The following is a 27,975-nucleotide window of genomic DNA, read 5'->3' on the forward strand; positions in this document are numbered from 1 at the left end:
TTTTGTCTCTCACACACACATACAAGCAAAGAGATGCAGATGATGATCAACAGGCGTGGGTGGACATTCAAAAGGTAAACACAGTCTCTTTGAGATACCAACAGAACTGCCTGATCGTGTGGCCCTTTCTGACCCGCAATATCTGTGGAAAAAGCACTAAATGAACACAAGATACAGATGAAATGTGTCGCCAGGGCTGGTTGTCACATGCGCTATATCTCATAACTACTATGTTTTGAATCAATCATCTAAATACAGAAATGTATCTTTACTCTAGGTTTCTCAATGTGTTGTCTGAGCAAGTTCGCACATATGCATACTTTTATACAATTGATTAATTATATTATATATAAAAAATATATAAAATGGGAGGAAAAGTTGTGTCAATGCTTTTGCGTTCCCTCGCACGTTCTGCGTTCCACCGAGAAACTTTGCGTAAAATGTTGTGTTCTCTTGAGAAACTTTGCGTTCGCTCGCAAAATGTTTGCGTTCTCTTAAGAAACTTTGCGTTCACTCACAAAATGATTGTTCTCTTGAGAAAACTTTGCGTTCCCTCACAAAATGTTTACGTTCTCTCGAGAAACTTTGCGTTCCCTCACAAAATGTTTGCGTTCTCTTGAGAAACTTTGCATAAAATGTTTGCGTTCTCTCGAGAAACTTTGCGTTCCCTCACAAAATGTTTACGTTTTCTCGAGAAACTTTGCGTAAAATGTTTGCGTTCTCTCGAGAAACTTTGCGTTCGCTCACAAAATGTTTGCGTTCTCTTGAGAAACTTTGTGTTCCCTCACAAAATGTTTACGTTCTCTCGAGAAACTTTGCATAAAATGTTTGCGTTCTCTCGAGAAACTTTGCGTTCCCTCACAAAATGTTTACGTTCTCTCGAGAAACTTTGTGTAAAATGTTTGCGTTCTCTCGAGAAACTTTACGTTCGCTCGCAAAATGTTTGCGTTCTCTTGAGAAACTTTGCGTAAAATGTTTGTGTTCTCTCGAGAAACTTTGCGTTCCCTCACAAAATGTTTACGTTCTCTCGAGAAACTTTGCGTAAAATGTTTGCGTTCTCTCGAGAAACTTTACGTTCGCTCGCAAAATGTTTGCGTTCTCTCGATAAACTTTGTATTCGCTCTCAAAATGTTTGTGTTTTCTTGAGAAACTTTGCGTAAAATGTTTGTGTTCTCTTAAGAAACTTTGCGTTCACTCGCAAAATGTTTGCGTTCTCTCGAGAAACACTGCGTTCGCTTGCAAAATGTTTGCGTTCTCTTGATAAACTTTGCATTCGCTCACAAAATGTTTGTGTTTTTCTCTTGAGAAACTTTGCGTTTCCTCACAAAATGTTTACGTTCTCTCGAGAAACTTTGCGTTCCCTCGCAAAATGTTTATGTTCTCTCGAGAAACTTTGCGTTCCCTCACAAAATGTTTATGTTCTCTCGAGAAACTTTGCGTTCCCTCACAAAATGTTTACGTTCTCTCGAGAAACTTTAAGTTCGCTCGCAAAATGTTTGCGTTCTCTCGATAAACTTTGCATTCGCTCACAAAATGTTTGTGTTCTCTTGAGAAACTTTGCGTTTCCTCACAAAATGTTTACGTTCTCTCGAGAAACTTTGCGTTCCCTCGCAAAATGTTTATGTTCTCTCGAGAAACTTTGCGTTCCCTCGCAAAATGTTTATGTTCTCTCGAGAAACTTTGCGTTCCCTCACAAAATGTTTACGTTCTCTCGAGAAACTTTAAGTTCGCTCGCAAAATGTTTGCGTTCTCTCGATAAACTTTGCATTCGCTCACAAAATGTTTGTTTTCTCTTGAGAAACTTTGCGTAAAATGTTTGTGTTCTCTTGAGAAACTTTGCGTTCACTCGCAAAATGTTTGCGTTCTCTCGAGAAACACTGCGTTCGCTTGCAAAATGTTTGCGTTCTCTCGATAAACTTTGCATTCGCTCACAAAATGTTTGTGTTCTCTTGAGAAACTTTGCATTCGCTCACAAAATGTTTGTGTTCTCTTGAGAAACACTGCGTTCGCTTGCAAAATGTTTGCGTTCTCTCGATAAACTTTGCATTCGCTCACAAAATGTTTGCGTTCTCTCGATAAACTTTGCATTCGCTCACAAAATGTTTGTGTTCTCTTGAGAAACTTTGCGTTCCCTTACAAATGTTTGTGTTCTCTCGATAAACTTTGCATTCGCTCACAAAATGTTTGTGTTCTCTTGAGAAACTTTGCATTCGCTCACAAAATGTTTGTTCTGTTGAGAAACTTTGCGTTCACTCACAAAATGATTGTGTTCTCTTGAGAAACTTTGCGTTCCCTCACAAAATGTTTACGTTCTCTCGAGAAACTTTGCGTTCCCTCACAAAATGTTTACGTTCTCTCGAGAAACTTTGCGTAAAATGTTTGCGTTCTCTCGAGAAACTTTGCGTAAAATGTTTGCGTTCTCTCGAGAAACTTTACGTAAAATGTTTGCGTTCTCTCCAGAAACTTTGCGTAAAATGTTTACGTTCTCTCCAGAAACTTTGCGTAAAATGTTTGCGTTCTCTCCAGAAACTTTACGTTCGCTCCCAAAATGTTTGCGTTCTCTTGATAAACTTTGCATTCGCTCACAAAATGTTTGTGTTCTCTTGAGAAAGGGAACATTTTTGCGATGGGACGCAAAGGTTTTGAGAGCAAACGCAAAGTTTCCCGGGAACGCAAAACTTTTTTGAGAAAATGCAAAACCATTGAAATATGTCTTTTCCTCCCATCTCATATTTTTTCCATCACCATGTCCCTTTAGTGGCTTAGTAGAAACCATTAAATAGTCTGTCTTTTAATTTTGCATATATACCCTTCAGTTCAAAAGGTTTTTTTAATAAATTAATATTTATTCTGTATTCTAATATTCTGTAAAAAATTACAGAAAGTCATTTATAATGTTTATAATAAGATTTCTATTTCAAATAAATGCTGTTCATCAAATTCTATTCATCAAAGAAATCTTAAACACAATTATCATGTTTCCACAACAAGATTAAGCAGCAAACTCTTTTCGACATTGATAATAAAAATAAATGTTTCTTGAGCAGCAAATCAGCATATTTAAATGATTTCAGAGGGATCACGTGACACTGAAGACTGGATAATGATGCTGAAAATTCAGCTTTGTCATTACAGAAATACATTACATTTTAAAACATTTAAATAGAAAACAGTTACTTTGAATTGTAATATTTCACAAATTTTTTTTTGTTTAACTGTATTTTTAATCAAATAAATGCACCATTTGTGAGTATAAGAAAATGTACAGACCTCAAAATGGTAGTGTATTTGATATATCAAAAGCCCAAATGTAAATTAGATGGATTCTATTTTGAAAACCTCCCCCATTTGATAACATGCCGCAACAAGCAGTAACAGTGGAAATGTTTAATAAGATTGGGTAGTCATGACAACTCAAATATAATATGTGTCTAAACAGAATGTAACATCCAAACACAAATCTACTCAAAAACAAATCTACTCTGAGACATTCTCTGGAGTAAAACATGTGGCAACTAGCCCTGGTCTCTCCTACAATCTTTCTCAAGTGAGTAAGCTTTTCTAATACACCACCTACACTTTGTGAAAAAAATTGATTTGTTTTCCAAAACTGCCCAGAGTGCTTGCCGCAGGCACAATTTCAGGGGTGTTTTATGGCTGTTTCTTTGATAAGAAAGCGTCTGTCAAGAATATAAATCCATGTGTATGAAGTACACGTGTTTGGTTACTCACCTGCCAACCAACAGGAACTCTCCAACTAGGCGGCGGCGTCTCATGGCCATGAGGATACCACGTACGGTCATGCCCTCACAGAAGCACGCCACCACACGAGCTTTGGGCAGGTGGCTTCTGAGCTTATCGAGAAGACGGTCAAAACTCTGTTCTCCAGCATTGCTGTAGATCTTGTCAGAGTGGGCGATACAAATGCCCTCCTTTGCTGCCATGTCTTTGAAGGCCTCCATTCCACTCTCACCATAGTTCCCTGAAGATTGAGAAATTTAATGATTTTTAAGCTTGAAACACATTCTGTATTAGATTATATTACAGTAGTGGCCAAAAGTGATGTCCAGGGGGGATATTTGTTTTAATGACATACGAGTTCAATTAAACCATCAAAATGTAAGGAAAATTGGATCATTTTAAATATGAGGGAAGAACAAAACTAAACTTGGTTAAGGTATGTAACTGACTAAATTATTTGGCAAACAACAGCTGTCACATGGAGTTGAGGAGGAAGACGAAGGAAGTGTGTGAACAGATAGCTTGCCACTTAAAGATACTTTATTTAACACAACAAAACCAGGAAGCATTATCCAAACAAGCGAGAAGCCAGGCCACAACAGCTTACACACATAGGGTAAGAGAACACTGAATACACTGGAACAGAACAAACTGTGAGCTTAAATACAAGAGATAACAAGCAACTCAACAAGAACCAGGTGTGTACCAATCTGTAACCATGACAACTAATGACCGATAAGAACATAGGAAACAAAAAAGCAGCATATGAAAACCAGGAAGGTAAACTTCCTTTACCATTAACTGAAAAAACACAGTGACAAAACAAAACCATGGCTAGAAATGAAACAGAAGACAATCAAACTACTAAACATGACAATAATGTGACAAATTGACTTCAACATAATCAGCTATTAATATTTTGTTGGATCTCTAGTTTTTGCATGTGTTAATACTTTATTTGTAATACAGCTCGACCAAAAAATATGTCCGCAATTTTTTTTTCATTGCATGTTTTATTGCATTATCACAAATAAAACAACTGACTCCAAGCACAATCTAACCAAAATCCTTGCAAAATCTGTAACGGAATTTTAATAATATTTGAATAAAGGGTGAAGATGTCAATTTTACTTGGCCGGACATCACTTGTTGACATTATGTTATATTGTATTGAATTATATTGTATTGTATTGCATTGATTTATATTATATTATAGTATATTAATTATATTATATTATATTATATTATATTATATTAATAAAATAATAAATATATAAAATGCATTTATTTATGTTGTGTTTGTAAAGTGTCTGTAAAATATATTATATTATTTATTATATATATTATATAATACTATATTAGCATTTTGATTAAACATTGATTCAATACAATATTTATATAAAATAATTAATTGTGTTTTTAATATAAAATAGCTTGAAATTGTACAGCTATAATATAACTCTGTGACAGCAATAGATGACACAAACATGTTGATTGGTGCACAAAACAATCCACACTAAAATGTGAAGCTCAACCTGTCAAAATCATGCTGAAATGACTGTTAAATCTTCAGGGGGGGGGGGGGGGGGGGGGGACGAGGCATAGGTGCTACTCACAGTTAAGAACAGCACAAGGTTTGACTGACTTTCTCACATTTTATTCTCATCATTAGTTCTTCTGGTGTTTAGAAATAATATCTAGCCTACTTCTTCCTTATTACCAGCAAATGATGAGTGGACCAGTGGAGGAAAGTGTGAGATTGTTTTTCAATAGAATATTGAACACTATTTTTAGAAATGATGGAAATGTAGATTTCTCATGAAATTACCCTTTCAAGCAGTTTGCTCTATTCAACAAAAAAAGTAATGTAATGTCAGATTTACTGCAAAGACTATAGACTATATTCTATAAAAGTGTCCATGTTCTGTGCTTTGCTTCCTGTATACATTTAGTAAGAAACATAAATAGATTTCACTTTTTCATGCTTAGAAAAACTAATGAAAAACAGGCCATGGTGCCCCTCTTTCACAAAGCGTCAGGGGTAAACTCCCCCAATTTACATACAAATCAGGTCACCTACTTTTGTGTGAGGAATGTTCCCAGTCTTCACGCATTTTATGAGGTGCGAATTTGATACAACTGCAGAGATTGCTTGATAAAAAGCAAACATACAGCTTAATCTCTGCTGCTGTATCACTACATCACTGTTTTTAGTGGTTAACAGTCTGGATTTGTAACCTAAAGGTTGCAGGTTCAAATTTTGCAGGGGTGTTATGTGAACTGTGAAGTCACTGAGATGCCCTATCACCACTGCGTCCCAAAGGAAAGCATTTAACCCCAGTTTGCTATTAGCATTCCAGCGAGTACGCTGTGTTTGTCAAGGGGAAAACTCTCCATTGCTGTTCATCCTCACATGAGAGTTTCGAGGAACTGTACCAACTGTACAGGAACTGTACTGTTATGCAGTACATTTTAGTGTTCCCTTTAATAATGTCTCAATATATTAATAATGTACACTGCCATTCAAATACTTGGGGTCAGCAAGATTTAAAAATAAAAGAAATTAATACTTTTATTAAATTGATTAAAAGTAACAGTAAAGCCAATTATAATGTTTTGTTTTATTGTTATATGTTAAATTCTATTTTAAATCAATGCTGTTCTTTTAAAATGTCTGTTCATCAATGGATCATGGTTTCCACAAACATTTTTCAACATTAATAATAAGAAGTGTTTTTTGAGCAGCCAATCAGCATATTTGAATGATTTCTGAAATGATTTAGAATTATGTGACACTGAAGAGTGGAGTAATGATGCTGAAAATTCAGCTTTGCCATCAAAGGAATAAATTACATTATTACAAATACAAACATATTAAAATATAAATAAGTTATTTCAAATAATAATAATAGTTGTAATAATATTTCACAATATTACTGTTTTACTGTACTTAATAAATGCAGAGAATAAAGAATCTTAGCAACCCCAAACTTTTGAAAAGTATAGTGTCTTGTCTGTATGATAAAATGTGAAATATTAGCTATTATTGTAACACTTTAACTAGCTTTAAATATTGTTTTGTAATCTTTTAACTAACAAATGTAAATTAATGACAAATTCCTCCAGGAAATGAAACAACAAAAACAACAACAACACAAGCATCAGTATGTATTAGTAATGGATTTGATGGATGGATGGATGGATGAATGGATTCTGCAATGTTTTGTGGTTTGCCTCACTCTAACACGTTCTAAAATGTTTGCTAAAATGGCAGAAATCAGTATGATAATATCGACATTTGAAAAAATAAAAACAAAAACAAGAGAATGATCTCTCAATCCCTCACTGAGCAATGACAGGTTATTTAGCACCAGACTTCCTGTTCACTTTAATGCCATTGTGTAAATGATCAAGGTATAAGTGTGTCACCCATGTATAACGTCATGACTATCAAATGCATCTCATCCTTCTGATGATTTAGATTTGAGAAATGCACTTCCAAATGCGCATGATTCCATCTCTAATATCTCTCCCCAGGGAGGGACTTCTTCAAATCTTTCGCTCAATTACTCTGTGCCAGTTGGGTGAATTAATTCTCTTGCTGCGCTCAAACTTCACTAGAACTTTCTGTCATAAAAGAAAAATCTGAGTTACATAATATTTTCCAGGCATTTCATCGATAAAGAGCAAAAATCAAGCGGTCTCAAAATCCAATTGGTTGGTCACAAGAAGCAATAACAAATGTGGCTAAAATGACCTCTGCACACAGTAACAGATATTTTGATGACCTCAACTGTCTCTTTCCCTCCTACAGAGAGACTGACACTGCAGACAAGTCTTTAAACAGTGTGTTCACTCAAACAGGAAAATTCATTAAACGCCCACAGACAGTGAAAACAGAGCTAAAGATGTAAATGATCATCATGGTCGCCTTTCAGTTAATGATTTCTGTGTGTTCTATGATCTGTCATGAGGCCAAAAAGGGCCAAAACAAAAGCACAGCAGCAACACAATACGTGAGCGTGGCTATTAACCATTCATTCTGTGTACGCTGTGTGCAAACATCAAAGACACTCTTGAACATGATGAAACGATAGATAGACAAATCTGCAGGAAGGGATGATTCTGCTTGGCACATCATTTTGCACATCAATATACCTCCAGTAAATTACCTTTTTTAAATAAAAAAGACAGTAAATCTCACTATTATACACAAAGCTTTCATTACTGCTAAAAACGCATTTGTCAAAACCATCCCCCACTTTCTCAAAACCTTAAACACAAAACCAAATCTTCAAACTATATTCAGAGAACATCTGACTCTTCTGACAAAATCATACACTTGCCTCAAAAGCATTTTCTCAAAATCAAATAATGCTTACAGATCATACACACAGCGAGTCAATATTATAAACACTGCAGATCATTCATTATACACTACATAAAAAAATAGAGAACACAGAATCCAAAGCATGCTGTTACGTAAAAAAGTATAGTTATCACAACTTACAGTAGAAAGGTGAACAAATTGGATACTGTATGCACTGCAAGTATAGTATTGTACTGAATATTGTATAGTAGGCCTATTGAATGTCTGTATATTCAGCACTTGCAAAGGCCAAAAAGGTTAAAGGGGTGGTTGATTATGATTTCACTTTTTTAACTTTAGTTAGTGTGTAATGTTGCTGTTTGAGCATAAACAACATCCGCAAAGTGACGACGCTCAAAGTTCAAAGCAAAGGGAGATATTATATTTGACAGAAATCACTTTTTAAGGATTATACAACAAACGGCTGGTAGGGTAAGGGACTACAATGAGCTTCGTCACGGGTTAGTGACATCACTAATCCTAAAATTGACATAAACCCCGCCCCTGATTATCATGATGTAATATGCTAATCAATGACTAGAAGATAGTTAACTCCACATCAGCTACATAAATTCATCAACTAACCATTCAGAAATGTCCTGTTGCATTCTACATGTTGTCACTTCCACTTGAGTCTCTCCATTTTTCTCCGACTCCGGTTTGAACATTAAAGGATACTTTTTTTTTCTTTTCTTTATTTACATTTTCAGTGTGTGTCTGTGTGAGGTAATTGAAGATGCTAACGCATGAGCTGTTGAAGCTCCGCCCTCTGTGCCAGGAGCAGCATCTCATTTGCTTTTAAAGGGACACACACACACACACACACACAAAACGGAGCGTTTTTGCTCACTCTTAAAAAGTGACAATTTTAACATTTTAACACACAAAAATATCTGTGGGGTATTTTGAGCTAAAACTTCACATACACACTCTGGGGACATCAGAGACTTATTTTAGCCTACATCTTGTAAAAAGGGCATTAGTAAAAATGCCCTTTAGTAAAAAATTCGCAAAAGCATGTTATAGTACACTCAAAAGAGTTGTGAAACTGCAAAATCAAGGTCAATGAGAGATTCATTCTTCATGTTGGGTCCAAGCTAACCTGGCCCTAGCCAGATGAATTTCGCTCCGCCTAGCTTCACTCACATCCATCTGGAACCTCTTCCATTGAGAGTGATTTCTCCAACCAACTTTATGGTTAAGCCAATCAGGACGCAGGGCGGGAGTTTCATAGATGTGACGTAGTGGAGAAGCGACCGTGAGACTGTTTTGATTCAGACAACAATGGCGGCTCGCATCGAGGAAACAAGCGTTAACATTGATGCTGCTATTTCATCCGTGTTGTCCAATCTACCTAATATTGTTTCATTAAAAGAACATCAGAGAACGGCTCTTAAGGCTTTTGTTGGTGGAAACGATGTTATATAGATCAGTGCCTTCTCCCGACCGGATTCTTCAGCGTCACGGGTTGGCTTCGGTGTGAGTGGTTGAAATAGCACGTTGATAAAGATGACAGACAAGTGGCTTATCCAATCATATGCAAGGATTTTTGATAAGGCCCAGCCTTCTGAAACGCAATTTCAATGGATCGGTTCCAGATGGATGTGAGTGAAGCTAGGCGGAGCGAAATTCATCTGGCTAGGGCCAGGTTAGGTCCAAGCATCACAAGCAATGGAAATGTCGTCTGCAGGCAAAGGGAAAACCCCTCTGGAGTGCCAGATCCAGCCTTGGCAACATTCTACACACCTTGCTCTTTCTCGTCCTCAGCCTCTTCCTCTTTGTTCACCACCTCTTACACATACTCTTCCTCATCTCCCTCTTATATCGTTTCCATCCATTGTTTGTATAAAAATTCAGTGCAACATTTGAGTCAATTTAGGCACTCTGAACTGACTTGTATTATGTACAGTTGGTTTGGTCACATCATTAGAAATAAGTGTGAACAATTTTGAGTCGTTGTGTGTAAACGATGACAACTGTGTTGTAGTTGCACAGTGCGAAATGTGTTTTAGTGAGTAAGAATGTGTTTAGAGTTTTGCAACAATTTTTTTTTTACAATTTTACAGAAAGAGTGATTCATTCAACAAATTGGTTTAGGCTATTTAGAACGTGGTTCCGAGAATGAGGTTTAGTGCTTTAGCAATTCAGAGAAAACTGTAACATACTTTTTAAAAGGCATTTCAAGGGTTATTTTCATCTAAAACAAAGCAAAACACCTATTTTCCATTGGTGCTCATTGATTGACAAGCTGGTTAAAAACCAGTCAAATCAAATGTGACTACAAACATTTGGTCTATTTTAACAATAGAGCCAATAAATGAGCTCTACAAATTACAATTACAAATGTCAAAGTATAATATAATTTTTTAAAAAGGAGCTACAGAATATGCAAGCAAATGAATCAACATCATGGAGCTTTTCACAGCTCCCTGTTCTGTATGTGGGTGAAAACTGTGGTGGGCTCCACATTTAACCACCCGCTGGCAATTAACACCTGTCTGTGAGGTCATCAATCTTCCAGCCAATCTGCTTGAGTTTGTAATATACGGTAAACAACTAAAATAAAAAAGATTAAAAGGTATAAAGTGGTGCTGGGCAACGATTAACCGCGATTAATTGCATCCAAAATAAAAGTTTGAGTTTACATAATATACGTGTGTGTATTGTACATAATTATTTTGTATATATAAATACACACATATGCTTGTATATATTCAAGAAATATTTGCATGTATATATACTGTATATTTATAAATACATTATATTATAAATAAAATATAAATATTTTATATATAAATAACACATTTGTCTTAAATGTATAGGCCTACATGCATATGTGTGTATTTATATTTACAAAATAACACAGTACACACACATATATTATGTAAACACACTTTTATTTTGGATGCGATTAATAGCGATTCATTGTTGCCATCACTACTATATAGTTATTTTAAAATAAATAAATAAAATTACAAGAACACCCAAAAAAAAAAAAAAAACTAATTCAAAATATTAATAAAAACAACAATAGCATGATACTCCAAGATATAGAGTTTGACTTAGTGCAGTTAAAATTGTGTTAAACCTTTTCGAACCAAGCACAATTGAATAAAAAAGCACTTATAAATGATGAACAGATTCCTGAATCTTGACTATATGTGGCACATTCTGCATCCAGACATACACACTTTATAAGGACTGGGATGTGTCATTTCCCTCTATGAATAATAAAGAGATTTATTAGGCCTAGATAAAGGTGAACCACAACAGATAGAGTGATACAATATTTTCACCTAAAAAAAATCCCTCTGGAAATCTCTCACTTTGAGAACGTGGAAGATTTAGCACTTTAAATAATAGTGTTACGTGCTGGTGGAGATCAGCTCAAAAGAAGAAAAAAAAAAAGAAGAAAGAGTTTCAGGGCAGATTCTGTTCTTCTAAGAGGCGATAACCGTGAAGAAAAATGCTTCCCTACGGAGAGAGATCACGTACCTTCAGTGTGAATGGCAGATACGTAGGTCCAGTTGTATCGTTTGACGATGTCCACCATCGCTCTGGCTTGCTGGGCGTCGGAGGGCACCACCCTCATGAAGTACTTGTACAAAGACTTATCGCTGAGATCCATACTGGTAGCCGAATACGCAATCTGGGGAATGTTGAACAGCTGAAGGAGATTCTGAACCTGGATGGCCACAGAACTGGACCCAGGCCCGATCAGCCCCACAATGGGCTTCTTCCCTTTCATGGGAGTCCCTCCATCTTCAGTTAAACACTTGGTCATGCCCTCCTCCTCCTCGGCCGAGACCAGGGTGTCACGGATAAACTCGATGCTCTGCTCCAGAGCCACGGCCGAATGCCAGCAGGAGTCTCTGATCTCGCAGCCCAGCGTGATGTTGGGTAGGATGTGTGGGTCCGCATTGATGCGGTCCAGGGTGTGCATCATGGCCTCCACCCGCTGGATGCCGTACTGCTCCCGTACGGCACCGCACTTGCGCTCGTGAACCTTGTCGGCTGGCGGCTGATGATGGACGGAGAAGAGCGCCCCGATGATGATGTCGCCGGGGATGTGGGCCAAGACGCGTCGCTCGCTGGCCTGGGCCTTCGCTAAGTTATCCGGCCGTGTAGGACCCAATCTGTCTCCGATCAGCACAAACAACAGTAAATGTAAAATCCCCATTTCCTCGGCCTTCTCAGATCAGAGTGTAGAATACAAGTAGGTTCCTCAGGGCATCTGAAAGAGTCACAAGAAGCAGAAATCTTCAGAGCAATATCCCTAGAGATCATCAACCTCCCACTGAATCACAGAGGTGCATATTTGTGAGAGTCGTGATAAGGATGAGCTGTCGCCAGGGCAACGTCTTATTCTAAAGAGTGAGGATTTTTCTGCCTTCCTCTAAATATCTCAAGATCAGGAGGAAAACAAAGTTGAAACGCACATGAAGAAGTTCGTGAAATGTGCTTATTCCAGTCAGATCTCAGTAATGGGATGCATCATTAACACCTGTTAGAAACAATAAGCATGCAAATCTTAAAAGATGTATTGATTCAGATTCATGTATTCATAACCTCAGAGATTTTCCAAAACACTGAGACCCAGAAGATAATGATCTTATGCAGATTTGCAGCCACTGAATATTTATACTGCCTCTTTACCCTTAACCTCCTTTTCATTACTCTAAATGAATTATTAATTTCATTAAAAAGGAGTTACACAGCTTAGAGGGATACATACAGAATTCCCCAGAATGATTGTTGGTTACTTATAAGCCAGCCATTATATCACAATATATATATATATATATATAGTTTACAGGATCTGAGGGCAATATCTCATACTTTTATAGATCACATGGAGAAATCATACCAAATGACGTCACGTCAAGAAAACACGGGAGAGGGATGTATACTATACTTTTAGTTTGCAACAGACTGATAGAACCCCACTGTATGAACACAGAACCCCATGTATACTTAATAAGATTGATCCTTCATACTCAATTCTGTGTTCAAAACATGTTGTTCTTCCATTACCACTGCATGTTTTGCGCTCTAACTTCAAAGGAACTATACATTTTTAAACAGCCAGGACTGGACAGTATATCTTAAGTTTTCCAAAACGACAGAACACATTCCTTTAACACACAATTGTTGGACAGACTTACAAAGTGCATTCTGTTAAATTGAATTCGTGACAAACCACCAACAGTAACTCAATAGTACAGAGAAATCCATTCTGTATAGTTTGCTAATGGATGAACGGATTATTTTCTTTTCTTTGTTGTAGCTGTTGTACATTATTTTGTTCATGTAATTGTAAATTTAAAAAAAGACACTAAACATTAGCAAGATACTTAATTGATTAATTAAGGTGCCAGACTCAAAAGTTACACGATCCAAGAAGCATTCGCTGTGGTCTGAGCTGTCCATGGTGCTGAAAAACAGTCTGGAGCATCAACCATAATCCAGTGAATCTGAATCTATGTAGCTGCTATGCCAATGAAAATCAAACTGTGGCGGAATACCACTTCATATGTTGCCAATGCCATAACACGTAATTAAGAACTTACATGAAGAACTCACTAAGGAAGCACATGACCGTTCAAATAATCAGAAACGAACTTAAGCGTGAGGCATTAGATTGAAAAGTGTTAAATACCAACGCTAATGATTATAAAAACACCAGTGACAATGAAACTTACCGTTCGGTCGTTGTTTTGGTCCAAATGCTCGTGTTCTTCTCACAATCGGAGTGTCTCTGGGTGTATAAGCGCGTGCGATGCGCGTTCACTTCAGCAACAACTCTCGCGCGCGTCACGTGACATATATTTTTCTAAATATTTACATCTTGTTCTAACAGTACATGAAAATGAAAACCATACAGAAGTTACATACTCATAGTCATCTGTTTGTATAAGAAAAGTCTAAAAATATATTTTTTTAAAAAATTTTGTCAGGTGATCTTTTATTTTGTATTCCCATAAACGTTTCTGTTTTAAAAACTAAAGAGGTATTTATTGTCCATTGCAGTATTCGCTGTGTGTTTTAAGGTTTACCTTTTTATTAACATCTCAACCGATTGGTGGGGGTAGGCTAAATTTGTTTTTTAAATTAAAAGTCATAATAAAAAAGTTGTAAAGGTTCAAGAATCTGGTCATTCCTTGACTAGAAAACGTTTTTATTGGAATTTTTTTTCTCTTAAATATTTATTGCAGTGACTATAAGGACTGATGCAGAACTTTGACCACTTCCCTATAGTCATACGGGCACAGCGCCATCATCTGGTAACTCAAAAAAATTATATAATGTATCATATGTCAGTGCTGTTTATAACCTTTTAGTTTTACAGTCCCATCAGTTAGTTACTAATACCATCAACACCAGACCAGAAATAACTCACAACTTACAGGGTATCATTTAGTTTTATCATTAATATTATTCAGTTGCACACTTTTACAATGTGCTTTCTCAGTTGGTGGCCCTAAGTTGTGGAATGGTTTACTTATGTTTATTAGATCCTCTAGCTCTGTAAACATGTTTAAAACCTGTCGAAAGACGTATTTGTTTGATGAGGCCTTTGCTACTTTGTAAGAACCATTAGGTTTGGATTAGATGCATTTGTGGTGTTTGTTTATTATAGATTTTTTTTTATTTATTTCTCTAGTATGAGGTTTTTTTTATTTTTATTTTATCCTTATAAAATTTGTACTGCACTTTGGTACACTGTGGCGCTTTAAAAATAAATTTAGATGTGATTTGATTCACTTTTAAACTATAAACAATCGATACTATATAAAAAACAGACCAACCAAGTAGCTCGTTTTAATGAGGAAGTTTTGACAGTTCTGTGGTTGTGTCCAGTCCATCTGATATTGTTTTGCTGTACAGAAGAGAGAAGTTTGAGTAAGACAAGTAAGAAATGTAAAATGTACCTCTTTATTTTACTACAATATATTGCAAAATAATAATACAATTCATATTCATTTGAACCCTTGGTTTGGGAATTAGAACACATTCATAACTAGTCATGCTATACAGGCCTACAGTTATAGCAATAAAACATTTAATTGTAAAATATGTAATGCTTTCAAATAAGTTTTTCTGGAGCAATAAGTGACACTATGAAGTTGAGGTATCAGATATTTTATTATTAATAAAATGTAATGCCTTTAAAGGTTTTATTAAAAATATATAGATGTATTTTTTAGGTAAAATTTATATTACTATTTTTCATATTTGATGTACTTCTATATAAATAGTTTATATATATATATATATATACACACACACTGTATATATATGGCTGCCAGGGACTTTAAAAAAAGGACATTCATTCAAAAAGACAGCAGCACTAGCATATACAGCTTTTCTGTGTCTTATTATATCACCATTGGCCTCTAGATGGCAATAACATACTTATTTCACAGGCACACATTTCAAAATCATATTTTTTCTTAGGTTGTGGCATTAGTTGGTTATTGATTGACTTTTATAATTATTATACTCTAGTTGTGCATGTGATCTAAAACGTGAAATAACATCTAATGCACACCAAACAAAGGGTGAATTCTCTTATCTGAGGTGTGTCTCAAGGCTATAAATTAATATCACCTGATTCTAATTGTGCTTGTCTATTTAATGCTCTTTGCAGCTGGTTACATTTTTATTGCAGTTGAGTCTAGCACTGAGAGATCTGTTTTGTATACAAACTCCTAAAGTCAGTTCTGTTTTAGCAGTTATTGTAACGTTTGATCTTAAAACCTCCTGTAGAAGTTTGTTAGGAGTGATTTTCCTATGGCTAGTGCATTGGGTGTCAAAATGCCTACAGAAAATCTGTCTGATAAACGCATGTCCAAGTTCAAAAATAAGGGCAAGGAGCCAACGGTGAGCTGTGCATCCATCCTGGCTATTTTTTTCCACTTTCAACTGTTCGCTCCTTAATCTCTTGATAGATTCACACACCCTATCTCTGCTTGCAGAAAATGCGTGACCGCAGAATCGCAGAATGTGTTGAGCTTCGAAAAGCTCAAAGGGTTGAAAGTATTCTGAAGAGGAGAAATATTTCATCCTTTGGAGATGAGGAACCTCTGTCACCAGAGTTTAACACCGACAACGAACAGGTGTTTACTACTTCTATCTTCAGTTAAAACGCACATTTTTACAATACTCCTGCATCTCACTGTTTTCATCTTGTTAAGGTCATATCTGCAACGATTCAAGAGATTGTTGCAAGTGTGAACGCTGACTGCCCAGAGATGCAGAGACAAGGTTGTCAAGCAGCTAGGTACAGTAATCAATCTTAACTTAACTAGCAATCATCTCTAATCATGTTACAGAGCATTACCAACCTTCAAATTGATCCCTACAGGAAGCTGCTTTCTCGGGAGAGGAACCCTCCCCTTAAGGAGATCGTTGAAGCAGGACTTCTGACTCGCTTTGTGGAGTTTCTAGGGAGGAACGATGACCCTACGCTGCAGTTTGAGGCTGCCTGGTCTCTTACTAATGTTGCATCTGGCACTTCTTGGCACACACAGCAAGTGGTAGAGCATGGAGCGGTACCAGCCTTCATCGGCCTGCTGGCTTCACCAATGCTGAACATCAGTGAACAGGCTGTCTGGGCTTTAGGCAACATTGCAGGTGAGGATTTCAGGGGGCCTCTACATCCTAAAAGAATATGGAGGTTGAACACTTGCACTGTAATGTTTGGTGAAACTTGGGTATTTTGTTGAAAAAGGTGCTAGTTGTACTACTCTGAAGTTTTGGAACCATTTGCCACTGTGTTCATCATTCCATTTTTAGGTGATGGTCCATCCTATCGAGACGCCTTGATCGACTGTGGCGTCATCCCTGCGTTGTTGGCACGGCTCACACCAGATGCTCCTGTGAGTTTCTTCTGGACTCCCCACATCTCTGAAATGGCAAATGTAAACAAACATGCAGAATGTTAACTACATAAAATGTTTTGCAGGTGGGATACCTTCGCAACCTTACATGGACCCTGTCGAACCTTTGTAGGAACAAGAATCCCTTCCCTCGTTTCAGTGCTGTCCAACAAATGCTCCCCTCCATAATCCAACTGCTCCACCACGGTGACAAATCCGTCCTGTCTGATGCATGCTGGGCCGTTTCGTACCTCACCGATGGACCCAATGAACGAATTGATGTGGTCATCAAGACTGGAATTCTTCCACGGTTGGTTGAGCTGTTGGGCTTTGAGGAACTCTCTGTGGTGGTAAGTACTCCAGTGTTTTTACCTTTTTGGTCTTGATGTTGGGCCACTTCAGAGTTTCACCAATATTCTCTAGACACCAGCCCTACGGTCGATTGGGAACATTGTCAGCGGTTCAGACCAGCAGACGCAAGCGGCCATTGATGGAGGTGTGTTGAGTGCCTTGCCCCAGCTGATGCGACACCCTAAGTCCAGTGTTCAGAAGGAGGCAGCTTGGGCAGTGTCCAACATCGCCGCTGGACCCTGCCAACAGATTCAGCAGCTCATCACGTGTGGATTGTTGGCTCCTCTGGTGGATCTTCTAAGGAATGTATGTCATAACTGATGCCCTGCTTTTATGTTGAGTTTTCTGCCCCCGCAGTTGCCTATAAAACGTTCTGGCTTCAACGTGATTGCATGCTTCTCCTAAGCTGGGCATAAAATGAGGCCAATTATACAAGTAGTCACTCCTGAGGCCCTTTGAAATGTGGTTTCATTTCCAGTTGGGAAAAGTATACTGTAACATGCGTTGTCAAATCTTTGAAGTAATTATATGGAAAGAGCAGACTTTTACAAGTAAATGGTTACAATGAATGTCTTGTGCAAGAACTTCTGACTGTTTTTAATGTTTGTGGTTATCATGAATTTACTTTGATAACCAAAACCTTTTTGGGCTGCAGTGGTGGTCTGATTTTTGCATTTATTTGCCAATATTTTGTGGTAAATTTATTCTAATTGGAATCCATAAATGGATCTCTAATTTGGAGAAACTGGGTTATAAACCAAAATGGTGTGCTTTTTCAGTGTTGGTTTGGCCAGTATTTGACACTTTGGGATACTCTATAACTCCTTGTTTTGCAGGGTGACTTCAAAACCCAGCGAGAGGCGGTATGGGCAGTGACTAACTACACAAGTGGTGGAACCGTGGATCAAGTTGTTCATCTGGTCAAGTGTGGTGCTTTAGAGGCCATCTTGAACTTGCTTCAAGTTAAAGACACCAAGACGGTCCTGGTCATCCTAGATGCCATAAATAACATTTTCTTGGTGAGTTCACTGTGTAAAAAATCTGCAACTCCCAGTGCTTGGCATTGTGAGATGCTAAAATATCAACTGTGTACCTTCTGCAGGCTGCTGAGAAACTTGCTGAGGTGGATAAGCTTTGTTTGTTGGTGGAGGAGGTGGGAGGGCTGGATCGAATTGAGTTTCTTCAAAACCATGAGAACAATACTGTTTATAGAGCAGCTCAAGCTCTTATAGAAAAGTATTTCAGTGAGGTGGGTGTCGCTGAAAGTCATTTCTGTTAGCATGAAGTTTCTTGTCATGGTTTTGTAATCCCTTTTGTTTGCAAATGCACTTTGATCTGGGAAAAGACACTTTTTCCATCAAAACCATTAATAATTGCTTTCTTTTTTTTTTTACCCTCTCTGACGTCTTCCCACAACGCTCTCCTTGACTCACTCAGGATGGTGAAGATCCGTGCCTGACAACGGAAGCCACAGACACAAACTTTGCCTTTGGAGCATCTGAGGTCCAAAAAAGATTTGACTTTTGATATATATATATATTTTTTAAAAGCTTCAGTTGAATAAAGGATTATTTTTGCAGCATGTTCTAGCCTATTTTTCTTGATTTGGGGGGGAAGGCAAGGCAGTTGTCATTGTACAGTAGAAGTTTTCATGAAAGATCGTGCTTGCAAGGTAGCACAGTTTTAGATTTTTATTTTTTTTGTAAATGCCACCAGAGCCACTTGATGTGCTGAGTAATAACAAATGGCATACAGTAAGTCTTGTTTGGTGTTGGCAATGTCTGTTAACCACTGTAACATCGGCTTTGTGCCATCGTTATGGTGTAAAAACTAAGACCAGTCACGAAGTACAGAAATGTCTCCAGGATCTCACCTAAATTTATAAAACATAGATATTAACATGCTTGATACTTTATATATTAGACAATGATTCAAATCAAACTTGATACTGGAGCAGCTTTTGTTTCTGGAAAAATGATTTACCTCCCCTCCCAAACACAGATTCATCCTTTGTACAAATCCTGGACTATTGGATCAGGTGTCTTTTAAATTGGCAAATTGTAACTGCTGAATAGCATTTATAATTTTGAATACCAAGTAATCTTTTAGGAGAGAAATGTGTGCTTTCAGCTTGACACATTAGCAAGTGTGAACTTACTCGAATAAACCAATATTTAATGAATGCATCTTTAATGACTATTTGCTTCAGCCAAAAAAAGTGGAATGAGAAATGCTCCACTTACTAAGATTGGACACATTTTGGTCTGAATCAATATAACCTATTCACAGAGTAACTGTTGGTTCTTTGTGTGAGAGCTTTCTTAAAAATAAATAACCCTCTAAACATGCTCTGTACAATAAATCTATAATGTGACCTTGGACAAAGATTTGAGAATTGACATAACATTCATGCTTCATTATGCATCAAACCATAGAATCAGATAAAAATGATTCCCACTCAGAGCTAAGAATGTTGGTCCTCTTACAGTCTCTTCATTTAATCATCACACTCATCCTCACTGTCAACATCTTTTTCTTTCTCTTTATCCTTTGGAGGAGGTGGAAGATCCAGCCGGGCCCATGACATTGGCTCTGCTTTCTTCAACAAAACCTCAATTTTGGTAGCCATCATGTTCACCAAACTTTTACTTGCATCGATCACCTTAGGGAAAAGCAAAAAGACAATCTCAAAATTATTAAAGTCATGCTTTGTAATGTGGTGCTAACGTTCATATTAATGCAATAAACCTCATGGTTAAATTACAATCATTTTAAAACAGGTAAGTGGTGTTGTTAGGCATGATTTAGAGTGGAAATTCCTTTAAGACCAGAACTACATGCTTTAGAATAAAATATTGTGAAATTACAATACTTTTTCATATGCAGAGACAACTTTGGGAAACCCTTTTTTTTTATTCTATCCAGTAACACTACTGCCACAAAATGTATTCACTTCAAGCTTTAATGAAAAAAAGTTTGATAAAAAGTACTTTACAACTGAATACTCACCCCCCACAAACTGATCTGCTGTTCAAATTCTTTCTCTCCTTCAAAAATAATGTGGATTTTGAGCTGCAAAAAAAAAAAAAAAAAAAAGCCTTATTTGGAGAATTTTAAACTACCAGTATACAGAATTTTACAAATAATTTTGCCTTGATGTCTTACCACAGTACTGTTCCCCTCCACCGAGCTCAGCTCTGGTATTGAATTTTTGGCATAAATGGAAATGATGACCTGACTTCCTGTTTGGTGCCAATCAAACCTGCACGGTACAACCTTTTTTCCCTGAACACACATATCAAAAAAATGTCATCCTCCACTTAAAACAAGATTCACATGTAAATGTATTCAATAATTTGGTCTTCAACAAATGATGTTAATTAGAAAGTTGCATTTGGGCCTGCTAGAGTTGCACAGTGTTGTTACACTGTTTTATTGGAGTGTATGTAAAAATACAGTATCATTGCCATCTACAAAATGCAGGGGGGAAAAATCCAATACAAGTAATATAGTTCTTTGACATTTAAATCTCATGGTAGGCACTTACTGTATCTTTCATATTCCACTGATGCTTTCCTCGGGTACAGCCCTCCAGGGACAGAAACGTGTTGAAGTCTGAGGTTTTCCTTTTACAGCAGCTCCAATATTTCATCCTTTTATGAGGAAAGATAAAAAAAGACTTAGGGACAGTTTACATGGCACGGTTTTCAACCAAAAACGGAAAATGTTTTATGCCTTTTGGCCGTTCATTTACATGACAACTGCATTTTGGGGGCCTGAAAACACAAACTTTTGAAAACGGGTTTCAAAGTGTACGTTTTTGAAACCGTTACCTTTATCGTCTCCTTGTAAACGACAAAAACATGAAATTGTGAAAACGGTGACGTCATGCGCATTTTGTGTTCAGCCTATAGGCGCGTAGTGTTTCTTTACAAAGTGACATCGCCAAATACTGGCCTGGCAACATAATACAGCGGTTTTAGTCGTTTTCGTGGATCCGTGTGAATGGAGATCGTTTTGACAACGTTGTCGCCTGTACGCAGAAAACGCTAAGGAAAAACAAGTACATCGTTGTCGTGTAAACGTACCCTAAATTGCAGAATCCGCAGACATATCTGAGATTTCTCCATCTACACTTTTCTAGTAGTCATTTTCAGTTTTGATTGGATGCTAATTTACCCTTCATGGAAGATAGGTACACCAGCATGATACAAACACGTCTCGTCATCACTGGCTTGTCCGCTGAATGTCTTAAAAACAAAAGAATGAGAATCCATTGTTTATATGATGGGCTAAAGAAACTATGTGCCATGGTTTCTAATCGGAGAAGCAGAGAGTGAGTGCGAACACAGTACCTTACTGCAGCCTCCATTCTTACAGGACGTCCCTATCTTAATTTCATCACTATCCTCCTCTATAATATAAGAAAGAAAATAAAATGCATCAGATTAGAAGACAAATATAGACAGATAGGGAAAAAGAGGGTCTGGCTTTTCTTACCTTTTATCTCCTGTGCATTTTCTTCAGATATTTTGAGCTTTTCTAAAGCCTGTTTGAGCGAAGGAGAGATCTTCCGTTGTAGAATAGAGAAAGGCTCATCTGGACTAAAAAGACAATTAAAAATGGATGTTTTCAGTAATTTATCCTTAAGAGGTTCTAACATCTATGTGGGTTTTGCCTGGGTGGACTGTTAATGAGAAGAACTTGTTCTCTATAGTAGATTTAATGCTGCATTACTTTATCTTCTGAACATCTGAACTAATGAGCTGGAAAATACAAATGGGGAAGACCCTGTCCTTTCCAAGTGCGTTTTTACCTTGGTCGCTGAATAGACTCCAGAGGTTTTGGTGCTTGAGTGATGCATTCATCACATTTTTGCTTCACGTCATTCACGTTCTTGTCCGAAGAGGACTTTACCTCTGGTTTAACAGGCTCAGAGGGCTTCTCCTGATTATGAGGGCCTTTCGTGCAACCCTAAGAGATTCATAAATACAGACAAACATTTCAAGACTTAGCCATTTCAATATAATTAGATATTTATAATTTATATGAGCAAATACACAACTCTGTCTATGAAAATGAACATTCAGTCTCATCACAGACGAGTTGTAGCACTCACAGCAATACTGAGGAAATCTGAAAAGTCAGTTGTTCGTCTCTTGCAGCAAGACCAACCCTGGGAAGCAATGCAAGACACAATTTAATAGGTTTAACTCTGAGTAACAGTGACATATTTTCCATAAATAGCCTAAGTAAACTGATCTTTTTGAATGTCCACACCTTTAATGCATCATGAAACACTGGCACTCCGGGGTGGTATGTGCATGAATCTATGGAAAAGAAGAGATTGATTCTGAAATATGACGTCACAGGAATATAGTCACGTGTCTATATATTATGTTCACACAATGTTGTGCAGCTTGTAGTTAGTTTGCTAGTTACTCCATCAACTGCTCAACTACAGGATTTTTCGTTAAGAGGTTTATATAATTCGCTTGTATTCTAGCCATCTATAAAGCAAATATTATTTTGCGAAGTCTGTGATATTGATTGAACATCATTCAAACGTTAATGACCAGCTTCATTGTAGATGCTTCACTACATTAACATGCTAAATAACGTTCAAATAAAATTAATAGTTGACCCTTTTTATAGGCGGTCATGTTTTGTTAATAATATATGTATATGAATAAATGTTGTTAAACACAAGTGGTTTTCTTTCCAAATTTACCCTGCTATCAGTCATAGCAATGCAGCTATCGTTTCGTTATTTAAAGTCTTACCATCCGAATTCTTGTCGGGGTCAAAACGCTGTCCACATCCTTTATTATAACACAGTACAGACATAATGTTTGACAAAAATTCAAAAGTATGTTGTACAACGTGGTCAAAAGGGAATGGTCCGAAGTCTTTACTAGCTAGCTGCTGCTGCTTCCCGTCGTGTGGTCCCTTCCGGAATCTTTCGTGAATTTCCGCAAGTTGCCGTTCAGAGCTTCGGCTCCAATCGTGTATTTTCGGAATGTTTCGGAACTGGAATTGCTGGATCACAGAGTGGGAGATGAGATGCACCGCAAACTGAGTTTAAAAACACAGACAAGACTGTGCATGAAAAGGAACCTTGTTCAGTACTATTTCACTCTGTCGCATGAAATTATTGGTTTTGTTTCTTTTGTTGCATACCATGAACATGTTATTATTATATTAAAATAACAATAAATACGTTTTAGCGATATTTTAAAGAATATAAATTGTTTTGTGCGCTCTATGTAGCGTAAACACATTAGTCTAATTGTCTAATGTTTGTATTAGATAAGGTTTAGATCAGGTTTTGATCATAGACTGTAAAAAATGGTTTAGATCCTATTGTTGCTATGGGACAGCAGCAACAACACCAACTCCGGTTTCGTTTGCGCATTCACGGGATAACGTGCACTCGTGAGCGCGCTTTAGGAGGTGCGCGCTCAACTGATTACAGTCTACTGTGAGTGGCACTGAGTCCTGTATGGCAAAGAAGTGAAGGATGTAGTTTCACAGAGCGGGCTCCTGGATGTTTGTATAGCGCAGAGATTTCTTTCTCCCTAAGCCAGAGGTAAGAGCTCATTCACATATTTTTGATGCACATATAGGAGAACAAGACTGCTCGCTCTCTGTAACAAACATATTTTACGACTCCACAGCGTTGGAAGTTTCCTTTGATTACAATTTTTGATTTTAATGGAGAGTCGTGTGTGCATCTGAGAGGATATGTTTTGTTTGACATGAATGATCAAAGGTATTTACTTTAAATGCAATACAAATATAATGCCAAACTGTAGTTGTGTCATTTAGCCACATTTTCTTTTGTTGCACATTTCTTTCAAAACTATTTTAATATGATTTACTGTGAGTGTGTTTCACATTTGTTTTGGGTGATTAATCGTCATGTTTGCTCTTCGTTGCTATTACCAATCTTGCAGTGAGATTACCATTTAACTCCAATTAGAACAGGGTCAGTCAGGTATTTATTATATTCTTTTTTGTTGTTGTTGACAATTTAATCCAAACCAAGGGCTTCTGAATAAATAACTCCCATCACATTTATTTGAGCAATAGGGATATGTCTTGATGAGATAAATGCCATAGATTGAAATGGTTTACTGCATATTTCTCTTATTTGCAGGGTAACTGGATGATGGCATGGCTATAAACAGCTGCCCAGGGGGCAGTATGAGGATCTGTCTCAACAATTTCTTCTTATTGCTCCTCTACCTGCTTCCTTGTTTGGGGCAACTGCAGGAGCGAGGGTCCTCCTCCTTTCAGTTTACCGCCTCCATCTACAATGCAACCATTTATGAGAACTCTGCAGCTCGATCATACATTAGGACTGAGGTTAAAATGGGGATTGCTCTATCTAAGTTGGGCCCTTTGGACATCAAATATTTAATTGAATCTGGAGACGATGAGGGGCTGTTTCAGGCTGAGGAATTTGTGCTGGGGGACTTTTGCTTTCTCCGCATACGGACTAACGGTGGGAGTGCTGCCATCCTAAACCGCGAAGTGCAGGATAATTATACATTAACAGTTAGGGCAACTGGCAAAGGCGTGCTGGAGGCTTCTGTGATAGTTAATGTGCAAATTATGGATATGAACGACCTCCGACCTTTGTTCTCTCCCACTTCTTATGCCATTGATATTCCAGAAAGTACTTCGTTGGGAGCAAGTGTGGCTCAGGTGACCGCCACTGACGCAGACATCGGCTCCAATGGCGAGTTTTACTATTTCTTCAAAGACAATGTGGAGGAGTTTGCTGTTCACCCAACCAGTGGGGTTGTATCACTCACAGCCAAGCCTAATGCAGATAGCAACCGCAGATTTGCCCTTGAAGTTTTAGCAGTGGATCGTGGAATGAAGGTTTATGGGAACAGTGGTATTAGCAGTACAGCCAAACTAGTGATCAGTGTTGTGCGTATCAATGAGTTCGCACCAACACTGAAAGCTATTGCACTTTACCCTGTAATATCAGACAAAGAGCCAGTATACGCCATTGTTACTGTTGAAGATTTGGATGAGGGACCCAATGGAGAAATTGAGTGGGTTGCCATTATTGCTGGTGACCCGCAGGAGCAGTTTGTCCTTGACAGAGCTCCTCTTGGAAATGAGTACAAACTGAAGATGTCTGAAACGGTCAACTGGGGTAAATTTCCTTACGGTTGCAATCTCACTTTTCAAGCCAAAGACAGAGGCACACCACCAAGGTTTTCCAATGCTCAGACTGTTCAGCTCTTGGTGAAAAAACCACAGTCTGTGAAGGTGAGTTTTGAAAAGAAGATTTACAAAACCTCAATTATTGAGATTGCACCACCAGGGACCATTATAGAGACTGTGAGGATATCTCCAAGACCGCCGGTCATCAGTTACGCCCTAAGCCTGACCTCAGATTCAATTTATTTTATCATTAATCCACTCACTGGTGTCATCTCAACAGCGCAAGAGTTTACCACATTAAGCCAGGAGCTCCTTGATTTGAAAGTGATGGAGACAGTGAGTGGCATGACGGCAAAGGTGCAAATTACGGTTGAGGATGCTAACAACAACTCCCCAATGTTTACCAGCACATCTTACAATGTTTCTGTTAATGAGAGCATCCCCACTGGCACTGTCATTCTCACTGTATCAGCGGTGGATGATGATAAAGGTGACAATGGGTGCATAACATACAGCATAGCCAGCCTTCAGCCCCTCCCGTTCATCATCAACCACAATACAGGAGAGCTGACAACATCCAAAGAACTGGATTTTGAATCATCTTTGGAGACATACGTGTTCGCCATCCGAGCCTCAGACTGGGGCTCGCCTTATAGACGAGAAAGTGAAGTCAATGTCACGGTACAAGTGTTGAACATTAATGACAACCAACCCCTTTTTGAGCGCGTGTCATGTAAAGGTACGATAGGACGTGATTTTCCTGTGGGCCAGACGATCATCACCATGTCTGCCATTGATATTGATGAGCTTGGGCTAGTTAAATATGAGATTATGTCTGGAAATGAGCAAGATGTCTTCAGTCTTAACCCAGACTCTGGGATGTTGTCATTAAGACGACCCCTCGCTGCAAAAATGGTAAAGAACGAACAGTTCAACTTGATAATAGTTGCGTCAGATTCCGAGCTGCTTTCCGAACCCACCTTTGTAAATATATCATTGGTCAGAGGCAGAATGGCAGCAAAGAGTTTTAATTGTCAAGACACAAAAGTTGCACAAAAGTTAGCTGAGAAACTTTTGAAACGAGCCTCCGCCATTAGCAAATCCAAAGTGGATGAAGGCTACACAGATCTGTTTTCTGTCAACAGACAGACGCCTCAGTTTGAATCCTTTCCATCAGATATTGTAGTTCGTGAGGACATGCCTGTGGGAGCCAGTGTACTTCAAGTAAACACGAATGATGGTGACACAGGTTTCAATGGTCGTGTCCTGTATGCCTTATCAGATGGGAACGTTGACAGCTGCTTCAATATTGACATGGAAAGTGGCCTAATTTACATTTATCAGCCGATGGACCGTGAGCGATCAGACCGGTACCTCCTTAACATAACTGTATATGACTTGGGCCTTCCACAGAAATCCAGCTGGAGATTGCTGAGAGTTAACATTGATGATGTGAATGATAACAGCCCAAAATTCTCCCTCAAGAGCTATACTGCCGTTGTACCAGAGAACGCAGCCTTCGGCACAGAAGTGATCCAGGTCACAGCCTCAGATGATGATCTCGGTCAGAACAGTGAAATCTCATACACCTTGTTAACAAACACCCCTATGTTTGCCATTAACGGTGAGACCGGCTCTGTTTATGTGTCTCGTCAGTTGGACAGGGAGTCCATCTCTGATTTCACCCTCAAAATTCAGGCTAGAGATAAGGCAGAAAGAGGGAATCAGATGTTCTCAGAGACAACCCTGAGAGTGTACCTCGAGGATATAAATGACTGTGCCCCTATGTTTATTCCCAGGAGTTACAGTTGCCGTGTGTTGGAGGACATTCCTATAGGTGCAGTTATAGCTTGGCTGCAAACGCAAGACCCAGACATTGGATCTGGTGGATGGGTGAGATACTCCTTGTCCAATGACTTCAATGGGACATTTAAGATCCATGCTGAAAGTGGTGCTATTAAGGTGGCCAAGGACCTAGACTATGAGAAGCAACAATTCTACAATATCTCAGTGGTTGCAGAGGACTTGGGTTTTCCAGTGAAACTTCGCTCTGAGTCTTATCTTGAAGTGGAAGTCATTGATGTCAATGAGAACGTCAATGAGCCATACTTCTCAGAATTTGCAGTGAGGGGAACTGTGAAGGAAAACTCTCGTCATGGAACAAGTGTCCTCCAGGTGACTGCTCAAGATGATGACAAGGGCAGAGATGGAGTGATCAGATACTCTATCAAAGCTAGAAGTGGTCTTGATCTTGGAAGGTTCTCCATTGATGATGAAACAGGTATCTATAATTTGATTCTTTATGTGCTTTTTGGTTGTGTTGTCTACTATGTTTTATCTCTTTTGATGACTAACCAGTCCTGAGTCGATGCTTGCATAATAAAACAAAACCTGTGAAAATGGTTGTGAATTTATGCCCTAACATTTTACTGCAGTGTGCTGACTGAA

General features: G+C 38.1%; 4 protein-coding genes across 5 annotated transcripts in view; 2 read left to right on the forward strand and 2 right to left on the reverse strand.

Moving 5' to 3' along the window:
- The window catches only part of grm5a (glutamate receptor, metabotropic 5a), a 36,902-nt gene extending 22,980 nt beyond the window's left edge, over nucleotides 1-13,922 (reverse strand). Inside the window, exons 1-3 of one of the 2 annotated variants that reach the window (XM_056247708.1) lie at nucleotides 13,813-13,922; nucleotides 11,606-12,344; nucleotides 3,733-3,982 (exon numbers count right to left, since the gene is read on the reverse strand). In XM_056247708.1, the coding sequence (XP_056103683.1) occupies nucleotides 3,733-3,982; nucleotides 11,606-12,290 (935 nt within the window). In that variant the 5' untranslated portion in view covers nucleotides 12,291-12,344; nucleotides 13,813-13,922. Of the gene's footprint in view, nucleotides 1-3,732; nucleotides 3,983-11,605; nucleotides 12,615-13,812 lie in introns of both variants that reach the window. The other variant, XM_056247709.1, reaches the window with a different exon arrangement.
- Nucleotides 13,923-15,795: 1,873 nt separating this feature from the next.
- Nucleotides 15,796-18,880, forward strand: kpna7 (karyopherin alpha 7 (importin alpha 8)). Its single transcript, XM_056247730.1, has 10 exons — nucleotides 15,796-15,994; nucleotides 16,090-16,230; nucleotides 16,309-16,394; nucleotides 16,479-16,747; nucleotides 16,910-16,992; nucleotides 17,079-17,342; nucleotides 17,416-17,649; nucleotides 18,180-18,362; nucleotides 18,446-18,592; nucleotides 18,781-18,880. Exons 1-10 carry the CDS (start codon nucleotides 15,905-15,907, stop codon nucleotides 18,868-18,870), a joined length of 1,587 nt encoding a protein of 528 aa, XP_056103705.1. The 5' UTR covers nucleotides 15,796-15,904; the 3' UTR covers nucleotides 18,871-18,880.
- Nucleotides 18,881-19,689: 809 nt separating this feature from the next.
- chordc1b (cysteine and histidine-rich domain (CHORD) containing 1b) lies at nucleotides 19,690-23,304 on the reverse strand. The gene is made up of 11 exons (XM_056247745.1): nucleotides 23,127-23,304; nucleotides 22,624-22,673; nucleotides 22,463-22,519; nucleotides 22,160-22,317; nucleotides 21,844-21,947; nucleotides 21,699-21,757; nucleotides 21,523-21,593; nucleotides 20,891-20,996; nucleotides 20,509-20,628; nucleotides 20,353-20,415; nucleotides 19,690-20,005 (listed from the first exon to the last, which is right to left on the reverse strand). The coding sequence occupies exons 1-11, from the start codon at nucleotides 23,188-23,190 to the stop codon at nucleotides 19,841-19,843; spliced, it is 1,017 nt and encodes a 338-aa protein (XP_056103720.1). The 5' UTR covers nucleotides 23,191-23,304; the 3' UTR covers nucleotides 19,690-19,840.
- Nucleotides 23,305-23,840: 536 nt separating this feature from the next.
- LOC130082847 (protocadherin Fat 3) overlaps nucleotides 23,841-27,975 on the forward strand; it is a 70,822-nt gene continuing 66,687 nt past the window's right edge. The window contains exons 1-2 of the mRNA XM_056247750.1: nucleotides 23,841-23,932; nucleotides 24,503-27,808. Of these exons, the coding sequence (XP_056103725.1) occupies nucleotides 24,520-27,808 (3,289 nt within the window). The 5' untranslated portion in view covers nucleotides 23,841-23,932; nucleotides 24,503-24,519. The remainder of the gene's footprint in view (nucleotides 23,933-24,502; nucleotides 27,809-27,975) is intronic.

This window comes from Rhinichthys klamathensis, unplaced genomic scaffold, assembly GCF_029890125.1.
Source record: "Rhinichthys klamathensis goyatoka isolate OS25496 unplaced genomic scaffold, OSU_Roscu_1.1 h1tg000050l_1, whole genome shotgun sequence".
In the NCBI taxonomy this organism is placed as follows: Eukaryota; Metazoa; Chordata; class Actinopteri; order Cypriniformes; family Leuciscidae; genus Rhinichthys; species Rhinichthys klamathensis.